We start from the raw sequence: 19,543 nt of genomic DNA, 5'->3' as shown, positions 1-19,543 counted from the left end.
ATCAGGAAAAACATGTATGAACCTCCTGGGGTTACAGTTGGTGTTAGAGGAATATTGAGAAAAAAATATTGATAAAGTTAGTTTCTGGAGGTTTTGAAACTGAACACAAAGTCACCAATACATAAATACCTACTTGCCCAATGCAAATGCACACAGAGCAATAAACACATACATCCAATAGAAAATGTATGCTGCTGTTTGTTAGAAAAATAAACGTACTTATAAAGAGTTCCAGTCACTTTATAACATGAGAGAGCAATGTCAGTATTTTCTGTAAAATTGTATTTGGAAACAGGCATTTTCTCTAAGTTATTTACTGCTATGCAATTATATGTAAAGCCCTGTTGTACACTATAAAGATGTCTTTAAATGTAAGGAAATATTATTTGTAACTTATCGTTTCACTCTGTCAATATTTGCTTTGAAGGGAGAAATGCATGTTTTCCCAATTTTCCAACGTAATGGTTACAATGAGATTAATATTAAACATGGACCAATGTATCTAGAAAGAAATCTATGAAATAAGTCCACATTTATTAGACCTGGGAAAATACTTGAAACCTATTAGTTTTAGGGAGCAAATTATTGTCTTAGGGAAACCATGACCCATGAGGGAAAGCAGAGACTGGTAGTAGATGGTCACAAGAGTTTTTCCCCAACTGTAACTGCCTCCATATGTGGCTTTGGGAAAGAAACTTCCTCATGTTTTGCTTCAGATTGCCTACATGTGGAATTAGTAATGAGCCAACCATTTACATTCTAGATTTTGAAGTTAGTTAGATATAATTTCTTTAAAAATAGTCTTAAGAAATATAACTTAAGCTTTTGCAGATAGGAGTTAATCTGATCACAATTACAGGCCTATCCTTTCTGACCTGAGACGCTTCTTAATGTAAATATTCATAAAGGTATCATAATTTGATTGAGTCTTCCGGGATTTTTGTAGGTGCTGTCAGACTAGCGACTGGCATAGTGGGTCGGTGATGTTGGGAGGAACACTGGTGTCTGCATGGTGTACAATTGTATTAGGTTTGTTGAGTCAGCAGAGTGAGGAAGCAGAAAGAGCTTGTACTTTGGAGTAAGACAGATCTTGATTTGAAAATTCAAATTTGTATGTTAAAAATGTCCACGTTTTAAATTATGTCAATTGTTTAAATAATTTTAAAATATTACTAGGCCAACACACACACACACAACTACAAATTTATACAATCTAAGGTGAATTTCAATACGCAGACCATGAGACCTGAATTCTAATAACAACAGCCATTAAAAGCTTAACTGAGATGTTAACCATTTATTCTTTGAACCCATCAGGAAAAAATTCTGAGAGGCAGCTACTCTTTTGGTAGTATGTCACCTGCTTACTTTAATTTCCTTATATGGATTCATACGTCAGGATTTTTTCAAAATCGAATGCCTATATTGTCCCTTGGTAAAAAGCTGGGTAAAAATCTTTGTAATATAGTTGACGAAGATTGCGCCAGGAGACTTAGATTCCAATACTGTCTAAACCTTTGCTACCGATGAATTCCAGGGCACTGGATAACAAAGAACTATTTTTCTAATATTAAAATTAGGATATTAGACTAGGCTCAATAATTTTGAAATTCTTTACTATGTCTCAGAATGTATTATCTGTTAGTGTCTTGAAATAACCAATTTTCATGTATTTTCTTATTATTGCATAGTAAAAGAGTATTTTTATCTATTATCCTAGAGGTACTTTATTTAGGCTCCATATGTTCTCCTTTAATATTAATAATATTGGATTAGCTGAATATTTTCATGTTCACTCATTCATATCTTCATGGTTTTCTAGACTTTAATGAAGTTCTTTGAAATTATTATTTTTACACATGCTATAATTCCTTTCTTAAAAAACGAGGAATAAAATTGAAAATAATATTCCAATTTGTGCTATGCCAGATTTTATAAATGTCTAAGAACAGCTATACGGTTTGCTTTCAGGTTGAATTTTGTATATGCACATTTTCTAATTTTTAAAATGGGGGAAATAATAGCTTCCCACCTTACCTACCAGAATTGTTATAAGGATAAATGAAAGAGTATATTTGAGAATACTATGCAAATATATTTTTATTGTCATATTTTATTTTCATAAGACATGTGACTTGAAAGCGCCCTGCCAAAATAATGAGCATATATATAGGAAAGCAGGTCATTTTACTTGCCTAAGTGTCAGTTTTCTCATCTATGAAGAGTAATAAGCATGGAACAAAACATAAACCCTACAGAATAAGGTTTTGCAGATACTATGAACAATGTGTGCAGTCATTTTTTTAACTGAGGTAACATACAATTTTTTTCTCCATGACAAATTGAAATAATGTACAATATAGATATCTTTTATTAACTTGGAATCATGGCTTCACATATATATTGACCCAGAAAAGACTTTTTAGACCATTAACTTTATCTCCTCTTTTAGCTCTTGAAAAAACTCAGCTATAGGGCCATGTAGAGACTTCTGAAAGTCAAACAACAAGAATAAATAGCTAAACAGTAGTCAAGAATTCAATTGTTTTAGATGAATTGGAAATGGCTGCAAAATACAGTATTTAAATGTTTCTATCTTACAGCTAAGCATGTCATGCAGTTCGTAGGCTAACTGTAGAAAAGATTATTTTTATTAGACATTAAATACATCACCAGTAACTTTTCTGAAGCCATTATCAAAATAATTGTTTTTCTCACATTTTTACTGGCAAAGTGAAGCAGAAAGTGTTTATCTGTATGCATTTTAGCTTAGTACTTGCTCTAAACTATAAATACACGGGTAAAGTAATTTGAAGTCTTGAAGCCATTCACAGTTGGCCTTTATATCAGCAGGAAACAAGATATGTATCATGTATTCACCACTAGTGTTTCTTGAGCTACTTGTAGGTGGAATAATAATAGCGAACATGTATTGTGCTTTTTGTGCCTGTTTTAAGTACTTTATATGTTCTTTAAAGCTCACACTCACTCCATGAACTAGATGTTGTCTTTAGCACTTATTTTGCTAATGAGGAAATAGAGAACCAGAAAATTTAAGTATATTGCCAACCCTTAGGAGCATATTAAGAGGCCAAGTCCATGGATACAACTCTGGCCATTGTGCTCCTGAACCTGTGCTCTTAACCACTTGATCACGCTACTGGATGTTAAAAACTCTACGTTTGGGAGTGTGGATATTGCAGTGAGTGCAGCAGACAAGATCTCTGCCTTCATCAAGATAGATAACAATACAAAATGTAACTAAGTGCAGAATTATTGCTGTAGCAATAAGTTTTCAAAAAGGGAGTAATTCGATTTTTATAGTATGGTAATGGATGGCTTCACAATGAAAGCAGTGGATAAGAAAGTAGTGGATAAGTTTTTTCCCTAACCACTTATGACATATTTAATAAGCAGAATTTTAAGGCAAAACTTGCAGACAGAAAAGTAACCATGATAATTAAACGATGGAAGAGTAAGGGTAGTTAAGTTTAGTTGCCATGATTGGTATATAGACAATGCTTTTTGTCATGTAAACGTCTGTAACTTAGGACTATATTAGTTCATGCCTTAGCCTCTAATAAAGTTAAGCTGGGTTATTCTTCTAGCTAAAGCTAGAAGTAGAAGACATCTGGTTATGGCAGTTTTAAATGCAAGCCTAAAATGTTTGTGTTTGTCCTGAAAACAATAGGAAGTCACAGCTAGTTTTGAGCAGACACAATCAATTAAAATGATATTTTGGAAACATGGATCTAACTGTGGTATGTATGAGGAAGAGAAGCAAGGTGGCCACTCAGAAACTATTGCAAAATGTGTGTTTGAAATAAAAACCACTGGTAAATATCAGGAGGAAAGATCACATGTGAAAAAAATGATAGCTGGATTATTTAGTTTGTGTAACTGTAATTCTTAGAATTAAATAAGAATATCTTCTCATGCAGGTACTCTCACATTTTTGGTGTTACAGTGTTTGCTGACCCACTTTGTTAATCTGCTTCATTAATGAACTGGAGGTAAAACCATAAATGCACGTGAACGAGCTGAGGATGTGCATTTCCAAAAATCACTCCAAGGCATGCTGATGTTTCAGGAGTTAATGTTCCTTATTTAAAAATTCATTACATACCCTGAATTCTTTTAACTAACGCGCATTTTGTCAATTTGCCAACAAATGAGAGAAAAATTTTGTTCTTTAATATATTTCGGCTCTCTACTATCCAAGGTGCCTAAAAATAAATCATATTATTGAGCACAATGTGACTAATGAAATATAACTCACCAAGAAACTGAGATGTATACTATTTCCTTTAGTAGTCAAGAGCTACCAAATAAAGGTCAAAGTGCTAATTATGCCTTTGATAGTTGTGAAGTGTAAAGAATTGTATACATATGTGAAGCATAGGTAACTGACAAGCAGCTAAAGATCAGATATGAAATTGATTTTATTAGCAATATCTTTAAGTAATTGCACTTTATGGCTGATTTGTGTGTGTGTGTATTTGTGCTTAGGTAAAATACAGTATAAGAAGAAAAATGAAGATGAATACTTAATGTTATTATCCATATAGCTACTACTATTTAATAAAACCAGTTCATATTCTACACAGGTATGACATCAAAGATGATTACACACTAAGAATTAAAAAGACCATGAGTACAGATGAAGGCACCTATATGTGTATTGCTGAGAATCGGGTTGGAAAAATGGAAGCCTCTGCTACCCTCACCGTCCGAGGTAAGAGATTTAAGATGTCAAAGATAATTGAACCGGGAGACTAATATTTGGTTAAATTGGTAAGTGAACTTACAATCAAAATAATGAATTATGCTGTTTTGTTGTACTAAAATGCCTAGATTTTGTGTCCTCTCTATCGTTAATTGAAATAAAATTACTTTCAGTATTTAGTTCCAAATGATGTAATTTAAAAGGATTAATTCTTAGTAAATTGCTTATATGGTTTAATGTTAATAGTTTATATGGCTTAAAAGTAAATCTTAAAAATAGAAAGGATCTATACTGCTTTTTTCATTTCCATTGCTTTCAACTACTTCTTTTAAATGTCATCAGTTTCAAAGGTACTCTCATGTTTTCTGTTTACTAGTTTGTCACTTTATACTAGTAGCATACTGTTTTGAAGTCCTTTTTAATGTCAGCATTCAAAACAGCAATCTGAAAAAACTAGCAATGCTTCCAAAGGTGAAAATGAACACAGAGGAGCTCTCCAGCCTTGAGATAATCTGATTTAGAGACTGATTTGTGAAGTTCATTGGCCTTAAATAATTGAAATAGTCAGTGCTGCTCTTGTAATAACTTTCACTTTCTGGGTGTCATGCACTTCCTCAGTCATGGAATAATGTTCATTTATAGACTCACTGGGATTGCTTATAAGTGAAAGGAAGCATTACTTAACTTTACAGTGCACTAGAATAAAGGAACTGTCTTTTCAGTGGAACTTGTTGATCACGTGAGGTAAATTATATAGTTCAAGGTACCAAGTAGTACCAAGTAGACACTTACACTTATTCTTGAAATAGACATTACCCATGGCATCATTTACACTCATAGAAAAATCAAACGAAGATAGGCAAGCCCATCCTTTCTCCCACTACTAACCATGCCTCCTTCTCTCATCCTTCGTGATAAAGAGATTGGCTGCATGTTTTCATCCAAGTCTCAGTTACATCTTACCCCAGTTAGTCATACCTCTGACTAAATACCTTGTGCAGCTTTGCTCCCAAAAGGTTTCAGAAGGTTAGGAAAAAGGTTTGGAGAAGTTTCAAGTTGCAGGAAAGGTGTCAGGGATTCTCAGGTTAGTCCTTCATGTGGTAAGAAAAAGGATTTTTACCAGATTTATGATTTGGGCTTCAAATCATACAAAACTCAATTACCTCCAGGTTATTATTAGGAGACAGGCACTTTGGATACCTGGAAAAATGTTGGTGCTTTTCATACTACTCAGTTGCTCCATTCTTATTTCACCTAATCCATTTTTTCTTCTGTAGACATTCTAGTGTGAATTTAGACACAAAACATATTTAGACACAATTGACAGCTAGTTGCATAAAAACATTTTCACTCTTCGTTAGTTAGCGGGTCATAAAGGACTATGATCATATATGAATTGAATATATATAAAATATGGATTATGTAGGATGAAAATCTGATAACCTTTGTAAGCCAATGAACACACTTTATTTAACCCACACGCTACGTGGATGACTTCACACGTTTGTCGTATGTTTGCTAGGCAGCTTATTGCAAAAACAATTCACTAGACCAAATTATCCCCAAAGTTTTCTTTTTCTTTTTTTTCTAAAGTAAATGGAAAAAAAATAATAAACAACCAACCAATAAATGTTCCATTCGAAAAGTATTTGCTGACGAAACAAATGGTGAGAAAACGTGAGGAGTTGTTTGTAGAAGCAGCAGGATTTCTTTTATACTTGAATGCTTGGATGAGTGAGACTTGAAGTGGTCTGTTTGCTTTAAGACCTTTCCCAGCTAATTGTTTTCATAATTTGCTGAAAGTTTCAGGCTTAACATTTCATTTAACAAAGTGTGCTCCTCATGCAGGGATGTTTGAAGCTAACTTATAAAACTAATAGAAAGCATTGTTTGTTTTCAATAGGGTTTTTTTTAAAATCAGCAAACCTTAAATGGCCTCTCCCCTAATCTGTATCCTGTAGATGGATTAGAGTGGTTATTCTTTGTGGTATGTATTTATCACCTCTCTAAGACTGAAACCTCAAAAACTGGGTTAAAAAAAATCTCCTTAATACAATATAATGTAGAGTAAAATACTGTTCAAAAACATTTATTTTTTACCATTAGGAAAAGCATTTGGGTTTTCTCACGCTAAGAGATTAACAGGAAAAAAAAAGACAACACTGTTATCTACGACTTATTTTTTTTTCTTTGCTAATTTTTCTATGCACATAAATGAAATGTGCAGCCTTTCTTTGGATTGTTTTATTAGAACAGGGTCAACTGACCCAAGAGGCCATGTCCATTTTCATCCATTTAATGCAGAGACACAGCTGAGTTTAATTTGCTGATTTTGAAAACATCCACCTGCTGTTTTTTTTTTTTTCAAGATGAAATGTTGCTAATGTAACAAGGACAAAAAAATGTATTGTGATGTTTCTGCTAAAATTTTATCATAACATTCACATTAGCCAATTGGGGAAAAGGTAAGGGAGTTTATTGTCAAAATTTGAAACAGATCTACTCAGTTGTCTCCCATTTCAAAAATACGCTTTTTAAAAAAAAATACAAAAATTGAGGTTGAACATCAAGAAGCTCCTTTTGCTGACTTGGCAAATGTAAAATTAGGAAGAAATAAAGCCAGTCAACAACAAACCTCCTAGCATTTTCATTCTAATCAAATAATTTATTATTAATAAAAATTTTTAAATGGCTTAAAAAGACAACACAAACTGCGTATTTGTAAGCACATTTTACCCATTTTTAAATTTTTTAATTTGCTTTGCATAAAGATCTCATTGGAAAAATCATATTGTTTCTAGAGCATTAACGCCATAATTTTTTGGAATTATTCTATACTAAAATAAAACAGAAATACATTTTATTTGTTTAAAACATGATTTCTCACCACAGTTTCTTTTTTTTTCTTTTGTCAATATCCTACACTCAAAATGCCTTTTTATTTCTGAAGGAAACATTATGTTTTAAATTCAGCTTGAGATGGCAAGCTGAAAAGTAGCAAATCCAAAGATGAAAAACAAAGTTCTTTTTCTACTGGCCTTTGCCAATGCAAAATTAAGACAAACTTCATCTGTTAGAATAAGCCACAACTTCACATTGTTAGTCTGTTATCTCTTTTTGATAGTTAGTCTTGTATTCTACTCCCCACCCCCCTGCAAAAAGAAAGAAATTATGGTACATTGGGTAACTTACTCCTCTTTTCCTCTGGCTATAGCAAGCACACCTTATATGTTAGGACACATTAGGGTTCCACTAAACCAAGCTTTTCGTACCACTGCTACAATTGCCTTATTGCCTAATGTCTGAAGCTTCCCTGTTTTAATTTTGAATAATATTATAAGACCGTGGCTCTCATGGAGACAACTACGTTCTTATTTTTATGGATTGCACAAAGCTAGTATTATAATGTATCTGTTAAGTGAATATGTATAAATATGTTTTCAATGGCTCTTCCTATCTTGCCATGCCCAAAGAGCCATCATCAACACAAAACTATTGGTATGTTCCAGAGTCACATTACATATGCACTAGAGCTGTATCCACTGAGATATGGGCGAAACACTGTTGAAAAAATTCTATTTCTAATGTTGGATTTCATGAAATTTCATATACTACTAAGCATATTGTTTCTTCATTTGGATAATGGGATCACATGTTTTACAATATTTGTCTATTGCTTTTGTATAAAATGGTTTACCATCTAAACCGATAGAGTGTTATTCTTTTTAAACAAAGGATTATGAAGCCCATGTGTATCTCCTACAATTTATTTGCATTAATAACAGGGGCAGCCTATTACCACCGATTTTAGTGATTGAAAGTTATGGTATAATAAAAAAATGATAATTTGTTGAAGCAGCAGTTTGAAAGCCGTTCTCAGTGTGAACAAGAATCAACTTGTCAGTCATTGTCTCCTGCCCTCTGCCAAAAGAAGAAGAAGGCTTAACCGTAGTGAGGGAGCTACTGAGTTGAAATCTCTAAGGATGTCCCAACCTATTTGTTATATTTTCATCCATCCTGTCCATGGATGAAAAGTGATGTGATCTTAACTTATTACTGACTGAAAAGCAGCGTCAGGGGCTTTTCTGCAGTCCTTGTAATGGTTCTGACTAACCATGCTTAAAATCCAATCGCTATTTAAATCAGACAGCGAGGCCTTCTTTTATTGACATGACATTTGCTAGTCTGTGACTTGAATAGTTATATTCATCAGGTTTTTAACTTTGGGGTAACACAAGGCTGTTTAACTCAAGATCTTTGAAATAATAACTGTAGAAAGTGATGATGATAAGACTTTACCTAAAATATCTCTCAAATTGCTTACAGTCAGTCCTCAAAGTAATTATTTTCCTAGAATTATATTTATAACTGTCAACTTTATCAGACTCAGACATCTTGGTCATACTTGAATTGTGAGACTAGAAATCACTCTATTGTCCATACTTAAATGTAACATTACACATCATGCATTCTGATAATTTTTCTTTCTTTTTTTAATTTCTTTTTTATGTTCTCACCACACCATTGTAATGTCTACAGCTCGCCCTGTTGGTAAGTAGCCATCCTTCTATCCACTAAGCATGGCTTTGCACAGTGCTTCATAACTCATGCATAGTAAGATTTGACAGAATGAAATATATTTATTTTACCCATGTTAAAATAATACTTGAGACTGCTGTAAAAGTTGCTCCTGTTTTTTTTAATCACTTTGATAAACAATTTTGTAGTGACTTTTGCTACATAGCAATAAGTAGGTAACAATTTTTATGTAAGCGAACAAGTGAATGATTGATGTTTATGAACTGCCAGCTTTTCTTATAGGAGAAAAATATAGTGTATTAGGATACAATAAGAAAGCATTGCTCTCCTTTTTTGTATGTATAAAATAATCAATTATTAGTTACGTTTGATGTTAAGATAAAAAGTTATGAACTAAATTAAAAAATTCTACGACTTTATGCACTTCTTTTAAGTTACTCCGAGTCCCAGTATTTTAGGGATATTTTTAGCTGCTGCATATTTATTGCCTGCATGCCTATTTAAGCAAAATTAAGTAAAATGCTTTAAGTAGATGCTTACCCTAAGTGGGGGAGGGAGAGTGGAGCTGTGTTCTTTGGCATGAAAACTTAGTGTTTGTGGTTTGATATATCTTATTTTTCATGTGGCTTTGTGAAATCGAAGTAAGTTAACAGCTTGCTTTTGCAGATATTTAAGTGGTAATTATTTGTAAACATTTGGAAGATAAAATTTTTCAATTCATTGACTTAGTAAGCTTTCTGCATCTCTTTTAAGCTTAAGTTTAATTCACCAATAACTATGTTTAAATAAATTTTGGTAATTGTGTTACATGTAAATGAATAGATGGATGCATAAATGGATGGATGAAAGAGTGAACAAATTTAGTACACTGCTTCTTTAATATACCAAAAGGTACTTTAATAACAACTTATTCAATTTTGAGGGCTTTATAAATTGTCCATCTAGCTTCAAAAGCTTTCTTCATGTACTGGCTGGAGATTATTGACACCTGGTATCTATGTTGGTTCAGACTCACACATTCTTCCCCAATCGGTTGAAACAGTCATGGACTTTGTTGCTAGACAGTATGTTTTCACATTGTCAGCAAACACGGTAAATATACTTTGGTTTCCCAATCTGACTTTCTGATCTGGTGTTTCTGAGCAATACTCCCTTTTGATTAGTAATTTAATATCCCTTATCCTCAGTGACCCCCTCTATAAAATGGAGAGAATAGTACTGACTTATCAAAGCTGTTGCAGGAGGGGACTGAGTTTAGGATTGATTTTATACGTGAAAGGCATTCTGTATGCCAATGTTGGTAGCTATTGTATGCCTAGTTTCTGAGGCATTACTTCACATTTTAGTATTTTTGAAATAAAGCTATGGCTCCCAATTAATTGAAACATAAACTGCAGGGTGTTTTTTGAAACTGATGATCGATTGTGGTTTGTACAATTGGTGTTTGAAAATTGAAGAATATATTGTAATAATTTTTAAGTCTTATTTTCTTGTATTTGTAAGGATTTGTATTAATGATAATTTTATGTGTCTTTTGAATGACACACAAAATTAAGAAAAGAATAAGAAAGAATAAGATGACGCAGCAATAGACAAAGAAAGAGCTGATGGTAGAATACAGGACCACTCTGTCAGATTCCTTTTTCTCAACATCTGTGAGCTAGTTTTCAGGTTCAGAAATTCACTCATTTATGTGTCAAATAAGAAAGCATGTTATTACATATAATAAAATAAAATAAGTGGAAAGATTTATATATAAATTATATATAACAATGTTATAGATTATATATATAATAAAATATATGAAATGGAAAGATTGAGAACAATCTCACACTTTTTCAGATGACTGTGGAATACAAAAACTTTGCAACCTTATTTAGAAGTTTTTTAAAGATATTAAGCATTACAGTATTTATAGGAGATGTGAAAATAGATGAATGATTGAAAACATTTCTCAAAAGAAAGGATGACAGTAGTTATTCAAAAGTACAGGTTGGTTTTGCATTGGCAGCAGTTGTACTTATAAGCTAATGACTTTTCAAATGAAAAGGAAAAATCACATTTAAGTTACAGATCTTTGTACACAGAAACCTCATGCCAATATACCATGACCACTTGATTTATATTATAGAATAGTATGTTAATAATTTCCAATATATTTAAAATCTTTAAACGTAGGAAAAAGTACATTGATTTCAAAATGTGATATACACAGAGTATTGAGATGTATCTGTCATCTGCAAGATGTTTCAAAAGTTATTTTCATTTTTTGTTCCTGTTTGAAATGATTTCTTAAATTCCCATTGGACTGGAACTAAAGAAAAGCTTCTTGACACATTGTACTTTATTCTGGGGAAGTCTGTCATTTCATAAATCTATCTCAGATGACTTATGACAATGTTCAGAAATAGAAAGAACTATACTTTAAACTTGACAACTACTATTAATTTTAAAAACTGAATGTTGGATATGTTTTAATTGGATTTCCAAAGAAGAGACTTAATAAGGCAATTAGCCTCATTTTTTTTTGTATCTACTTCTTACATCAATTTTAATTCAAGAACATAGATATCTGAACATTTATTGTATGGTCAAAAAGTATAAACCAAGTAAAATAATGATTACATATTAAAATCATAGAAAAGCTACATTATTATTTATATTTATTAATGCACTAAAAAGCACATTTTTCAACTTTGGAGCTCTTAGCAATAGCATAAAGGACATTCTGCAAGGTAGAGGCCACAGAAAGGGGAGAAAAAACAGCTTGTAATTCCAATATAAATTAGGTGAAGAAATATGTACCCAGTATATAACATTTAGAGAAAATTCAGATCATAGTTTCTGCCTAGAGCTTTTGAATGAAAATTAGAAATCATTGCAGATTCTGGAATACTTAGAGATTCAGAAACCCTCACTACATTACTCACTGGATGAAACTTTTGATGGTCTGTGTAGAAAGCCCCTTTTAGAAATCATTACAAACCCCCAAACTGAGAATTTTGTCTAAATGGATGACTCTTACGCGATGCATTTGCGTTAAAGAATTTGCAACTCTATGCAGTCACAGTTGGAATAAACACTTCTGGCCTGTATTTAGAGTTTTCCTCTAGGTGAACTTAGAGGATGCCCCAGTGTGGGAGGTATTACTGAAAGCAGACATTCACGTACTTGCCAATAGAGGAAAGTGTTTTACAGATTTCACTTGCTCATCTGCAATGTCACCAATGGGTCAAAAAGAGCTCTTTAATCTAATGTTCATATTTGCTGGTTGCCACAAAATCTAGGCAACTATCACTTTAATAATTAAAAATCCACAAGCCCTTCCTGTGGTTTTGACGTTTTACTATTCCAAAGGCATTCTTTATATGAAAAGAAAAGTACATCGTAGGATGCAGTTAACTATGAATGCTGAAATATTCATTTGTTTATTTGGAAAACTCTTCTGATGAGGAAACTGACAGAAGAAAATGGTCTAAATAGGGATAAATATCTTGCTTCCTATACCCATCTGTCTTATTTTTCTATTGGAAGCTTCTCCCGAGCTTAAAAATAAAAAAGAACATCTATTTTGGAGATGGGCACCACATTTTTTCCCAGCAGCAACTCAAAACATGAGTAATTTGGAAAGGAACTGTCGAATCTACCAGCTGCCTTGCTTACGGAGCCGTCCTGCTCTGTTTGGTGACTTGTATACCATATGCTAGATGCTGATTGCCTGGAGTGTAAAACTGAAAGCTGAGTACTTCACGTGAAACTTGTTTAAAATATCAAAAACAAACTGACAATTCACAACTCGATGGAAACTTCTAAGTATTTTCTAACTTAGTGACCCAAAAGTATGCTTCCTTTTGATGGAAGAATGTAATTGGCCACACAAGAATTTAGAAGTAATAAGAAGTACACGTTTTTTGGCAAAATTCACCATTTAAAAATTATTTTTTTAAAAGAAGCAGCCACTACTCTAAACAGAAGTCTATAGGGACATTTTTTTTAATGTTTCAACTGCTTAACCACAGTAATCAAATATACTATTTTAGAGAGTTCTGTTTTATGACTTGAAGCAAAGTTTTGTCAAAGCATGTTCGAAAGCAGTTTATTCTGAGGCCACCAAGAAGTCCAAAAAAAAAAAAAAAAAAAAACAAAGGTTTGTGATTGAAAAATTCATTCAGCATGAATTATAAATCTAACATTACTTAAAGAATAATGTAACAGATATTTTGATACCCCCATCTCCCACCCCAACTTGAAATTTGGAAAATATAATGTGCTGTACATAATTGGATATTGGAAAATCACAGTGTTTTAAAATAAGAAAACTTAAAGGTATTATGTATGAACCTTTTCATGTTGGATGCACTTTTTGCAAAAGATGCTCTAAGTGTACCTTGAAAGGAGACCTAGAATTTTGTTTCTTGCATCCCTTTTCTTTGGACAAGCTGTTACCCCATGACCTGAGGTAATCGTCTCCCTCCCGACAGCTCTTAATGTGTCCTGCACCTGGCACTAATTAGCTACTTTATGCAGAGTCCCATTTACTTATTATTAAGCATCAGGTTTTCCGTTGCTCCATATGTTTTGATTAAATGGTAAGTTTTAAAAAGGCATTCTGTTTTATCTTCTGTATTCCAACCGAGTTTCCATAATGTGAAACGTTTAAAATATTTTAAGCTAATGTTCATTTCTAAAGTGAAACACAAGCGCGGGTTACTTCTCAGGCTGAGCTGGTTCTAGCCTTCTGTACTTGACAATGTCTGTCCATTGAACAGGAGGAGAGGCCGGGTCTTAAATTACTCTCACACTTCTTTTTGTTTGTTTGTTTTTTTCCTCTCAGAACTTGATAAAAATGTTCTATTGTCTTGGTGTTGCATGGTATTATAGTGTAGTCTGAAACTTACAAAAAATATTTTTTTTTCTGGGCTGGGATGTTCTTTTACATATGAATATGCATGCAGTCCCTTCTTTCAAGTAACTTTGCTCAGTTATATCTTGGTAATGACCATCCTGTGTGTAATATTTCTAGGACACAACAAGCCACTTGAATCTGCCAGATCTATGCTTTAACTTGCTTTATTTCAATAACCTTTTCTTCTTTTCTATCTTTGAATATTATTTTCTGTTTTACCTTCTCATTTCTTCAAATACGTTAGTTATATTAGCTTTTCTTAGTCTCAATTTCACATTTATCAACTTCTCTATAATAATTTCAATCATTTTTATTTCATATTGTATGATTTCTCAATGACAATATAGTGCGTCTCTAACTTTTAAAATTGCAATCATTATGTATTTATTTCTAAAATATATTCTAATTTTTTGTTTTTTGTTATTGTTAAGCTCTAATATAAAATTCTTTATCTTTACTTGTCTTTTAGCCTTTGTAGCCCTTTTTTAGTTTTTAAAAGAGAGATTTCATTGTATATAATTTCATTTAAACTATGCCTAAGTATTTATTTTAAATTATTTCTGTGTTTCTTTGAGTAATTCTTGGAAGACACAGTTTCTTTATCTCTCTTTGATTAATTATGTTCCTTCTCTGTCATGAATTAAATAAGTAATTAGTTAATATACAAGTTTTTGTTAAATTTTGTTTTGCATAGATTCTGTTTTGGTTCCTGATTATTCATTTTCTGGTTAGCTCTGAAGACTAGAGTTTGCATATTTGGAGAAGAGAAAATGTGAGGTAGCAGGGTAATTCAATAACCGCTATTTAGAATGCTGTTTTCAATATCTTACTAAAAACATACTATTTTCTTCTCAGTATTGTACTAGGCCTGGTGAAAGAGAATCACCCTTTTTAAGTTATGAGCTGTGTGCATTTTCCTATAAAACTCTCTCCGCATCTTCCTTTATACTCTCTGCTTCATAATAAGGATGGTTTTCAAGTGTGTCGGTTTTCTATTGTTGCATAGAAATGACCACATGTTGAGCAGTTTAAAACAATGTCATTCTCTAGGTCCAAAACGCAGGCAGTTTCAACAGGGTTTTCTCCTAAGGGTTTCACAGACCAAAATCAAGATATTGGCCAGGTTGCACTCTCCTCTGGAGACTCTCCAGAATAATCCACTTCAAAGTTCCTTGTGGTGTTTTTCGGAATCTGGTTCCTTGTGGTTGTAGGACTGAAGTTCCCATTTCCTTGGCTGTTAGACAGGGTGACTCACTGTGTTAAGTGGCTGCTCTTCAGCCTTTGCACATTGCTGCCCCCCACAGCCTTCATAGCCAGCGGGGGCCACCCTGAATTCCTCATGTGCTTTGCTTTGTAGCTCTTTGAGGCCTCTTTCTGATTTAAAGATCCAGAGTATTAAGTAAGGCCCAGCTGATGAATCAACCCATTTTAAGGTCAACTGATTAGTAACCTTAAGTATATCTCAAAATATTTTTTGTAACCTCATGTAATCATGAAAGTATTTCCAGGAAGGGCATGCCTGAGGTCATGGGGCCTCAGAATTCTGCCAACTACAGTAGGCTTTTTTTTTCCTTTCTGTCAATACTCCTTTCTCTGCTTTCTGAATTTTAGCTTATTTTCTACAGTTATGTCTCATATTTCCCATGTCTCACTCTTGACTTTAAGTATCATTTTTCCCATAAAAGGATCATGGGATGGGCTCTTACAATGATGTTAGATAATTTTTGCGCAACTGGTATGGATAAAGGATTAAGGCTAGTTATGTTGGTGTCCATTGTGCCTCCTCAGTTTTCTTCAGACTTTGCTGTATTTGGAAGGGGTACTTCATAATTTGTGGTTTGGGGGCTATGGTAGTTTTTTCTTATTATTCATTTCTTTTGTTGTACTCAATATAGGAAAGTGAAGCAATGTAAGCCTTTACTCAATTATCTTAACCTAAGCAGCAAAAAGTTTGAATAGTCATTATTTTTGGAGTCTATTCAAATAAGAATAAAATAAATATTAAGTATTTTTAATTAGTACTTAAAATTAAAGTACTATAAATATTAAATATCAGAATAATGTAAATACTTAGGCCCAAAATAGTATGAGGAGATTAGTATTAAGTTTCACTGGCTGTGTCCAGAAAAAATCACATTAATGTTTGAATTATGTATTCGAAGAAAGTCAGAATTTTCATAAGTTGCTGCACTTTGTAGACAGAGATGTCATGATACATATACTGCAAAATATATCCTATGATATGTGTTACACCTAAATATGCATGATATTTGAATTGCTACACTACTTACTTAAACATTAAATGTCACTCAAGGGAATAGTACATAATTAGATTTATTAAAAATATATAAACTAGCAAACTACATTACATTTTGATTTCAAATATATCTGAATGCCTTTTAAAATCTCACTTATGGCAACTATTGCTTTCCAGATTTACTGAAGATATTATTTTCATCTCCCCTACAAAACTATTAGCTCTGTGTCAGTAAATACATCATTATATTTATCTTTCTGCCTCCTCTAGATCTAGCATAACACTTACATGTGGTGGGGGCACACAAATGTTGGTGCAGTTAATTGATACACGCATATGCATACATAGGTAATACTTGCCTAGAAAATGTTTATGCAAGCAGCTTTAAATAGTGCTATAAAAAGATTAAGTAACATTAATGGTAACAGGCCAATCACATATTCCCCATTCTGCTGGTAGGAGATAAAATACAACAGAAAGAAGGCACTAATGAGCTAGGATGGTGACTTACTAAGCGTGTAATTAATGTTATTAAGAAACATTGCAGTTGCATATTAAAATTCCGTTAACTAAGCAACCCTTCAGCATCAGTACATTTGTTCCTTGGTTTCAAGTTTTTCTTTTTCTTTTTTTTTTCTGATTGGCATCTTCATGCAATCTTTCTCTAAAAAATGAGATAATGGGATGTGATCAGCCCTCGTGGTTTAGCTGGAGCGCTGACATGACACTTCTGGCAAGCTGACAGGTTAAGTGAGTGAAGATGGATATCTTGTTTTAAGCTATAGTTTCCCTCTCTTTACTCGCACACTTACAACTCCTTCTACCCCAGATATGAGAAGTCAAGTTTTCCCAATTTAGGAATTTAGGATCTTGAAAGAAGTTTTTCACCACTTTAAGCTAGTCTTCTTCTGCTGGTCAAAAATGAGATCATTTCTTTACAAACAAAGAGTTAATTTCTCTAATAATGAATTAGCTTTAAGTTAATAGCACTTTTCGTTTCATATTAAGAGTCCCTTAAAGAAAACAAAATTTTATTGTTTTATTTTTAGTATTTTAATTATAAAGGCAGGTAGAAAAGCAAAGCTACATACCCACTGGTAAAGTACAGAATAATACGGGACAATGGAATTTTAAAGTGCAGAACTTGTTTAATATTTTGACAGATTTTGCTAGGGATCTCTCGATTTATACCTATGTATAATTTAAAAGTTCTATGGAAGTTGCATGGCGAATCTCATAATGATTTCCATAGTTACGTGATTTCCTGTACTTACCTATAATTAAGGAAATCTATTTTAGTAATCTGAAATATAATAAAGTTTAAAATTACCTGCAAATGTACCCACCTTATTTACAGTGTGAGTAAACTATTACTAGTGATTGCAATGTAGAAATATTTAATATGATTATAGAATTAGAGTGGACTTGCTAAGCCCAGTAAGGCCATTTAGATGAAAAAATACATGGTTCCACCCCCACAATCCCTCAGTTTAATTTCTGCCTGGCAAACTTGAACTATGAGCCAGTTCCTAGTCGAACTATATTACCTGCCCGAGGCCTTCAAATACCTAAGCTGACTCAAGGAGCACACCCATCTAGACTGGCACAGGCAACAAAGAAGCAGGTGGGGGGATGGTGCCTTGGAACAGTGTGCGAAACTCCTGTCACTTACGCACTGCCTGTGTTTTCCCCTCTGCGAGGAACACTCTCCCACCCTTCCTTCCTTTCCAACTGAATCTAAAAGGACAAATCAAATTTGTTTCTCTCTCTCTTTCCCCCTCTCTCTTTTATTCTTTTCTCTCTCCCTCTTTTCTTCTCCCTGTCTCCTTCCATCTCTTTCCTCTTTTTCTTCCTCTCTCTCTCTCTCTCTGGTTTTTCCAGCAGTAGAAGGCCAACTGAGTCAAGTTACTCTTTTGCTTAGTATGTATTGTGTTACAACCTTCATTGTATTGTAACATGTCACAACACAATTGTAACATGTGTTGTAACATGCTTGAATGTTTCCAGGAATGTCTCTAATGCTAGGAGGTGACTTCCACAGGACAGAGATCTTACTACCCTCTGACAGAAAATAAAACCACTAATGTTGTTTAGAAATAATTGAATAGTATTACGAATTGAGTTGCCCTGCAACGTCTGAATTCATTTTTGTAGAAATTTATTACTGTGGTACGTTCCAGTAATATTTTGCCTTCAAAAACAAAAATATAAGTGTTAAGGCACTGGCCCAAGTATAAAATGGCTATATGCTTATAGCTGTTCATTATAACACTGTTTTTATGTGCCTGCTTATGAGATCTAAAAATGCAAGACGTTTTGAACTGAGTTAACTCTTTTCAGAAGCATTCTTTCCATTCTAGATTATTGTAGAATTATTTCATTTTGATATTTACATTGTGGCATTTCAGGCAGGAGCACATTATGTGTGACTCTAAATGAAAGCAAATGGTTTGAATCACTTTCACAAAACATATATATTTGGGGGGGGGGTGTATTACACTTACCAAAATAAATTCAATGCCTTTGGCCCTCCTTGGAATTGCCTTTACAGTTGCAACACATGGCAATTCAGAAGCCACTTCTGTTATTTTGTAGTCATACTATGTAATTATTGGCTGACTTCACTGCCTTTTTAAGTAATCAGGTTTTGAATAACCGAGGGTTTTTTGCGGGGGGAGGTTCTGATATTATGTGAACCCTCCAAAAGTAATCTCACAATCAACAAATTCCAAGACTGTTTCCAAACTGTAAAGAGTAATAGCTGCATAATAGTAACATGTTTTACTCATATAATGAATGAATGTAATTTGTATGTATATGTGAGTCCTCTCCTGAGTGTAGAGTAGATATGAAGTCTAAATAGATGAAGAATGTAAGGATTATGATTCATGGTAGTCATTCTATTCTCTTTGATTATTTATTTTTTCATATTTGTGAGAGCAGTAAATCATTTAGTGCTTTTCCTTTTCATTTTGACATTGAAGAAGCACATATACATATATATGATTATTGTTGAAAGAAAAGGTATTATTATATTAGTCTGTTCCCATGATGCTAATAAGGACATACCCAAGACTGGGTAATGTATAAGGAAAAGAGGTTTAATCGACTCATA

General features: G+C 33.2%; 1 protein-coding gene across 6 annotated transcripts in view; it reads left to right on the top strand.

Moving 5' to 3' along the window:
• The window catches only part of ROBO2 (roundabout guidance receptor 2), a 635,780-nt gene that overhangs the window by 502,107 nt on the left and 114,130 nt on the right, over positions 1-19,543 (top strand). For 3 of the 6 annotated variants that reach the window (XM_032150411.2, XM_058437647.1, XM_058437646.1), the window contains exons 6-7: positions 4,608-4,735; positions 9,266-9,277. In XM_032150411.2, coding sequence (XP_032006302.1) covers positions 4,608-4,735; positions 9,266-9,277 — 140 coding nt within the window. The remainder of the gene's footprint in view (positions 1-4,607; positions 4,736-9,265; positions 9,278-19,543) is intronic. The other 3 variants (XM_032150412.2, XM_032755092.2, XM_032755094.2) reach the window with 1 other exon arrangement.

This window comes from Hylobates moloch, unplaced genomic scaffold (assembly GCF_009828535.3).
Source record: "Hylobates moloch isolate HMO894 unplaced genomic scaffold, HMol_V3 SCAFFOLD_4, whole genome shotgun sequence".
Classification (NCBI taxonomy): Eukaryota; Metazoa; Chordata; class Mammalia; order Primates; family Hylobatidae; genus Hylobates; species Hylobates moloch.
Note: the sequence above shows the minus strand (reverse complement) of the source record. Positions and strands in the feature narration are given on the sequence as shown.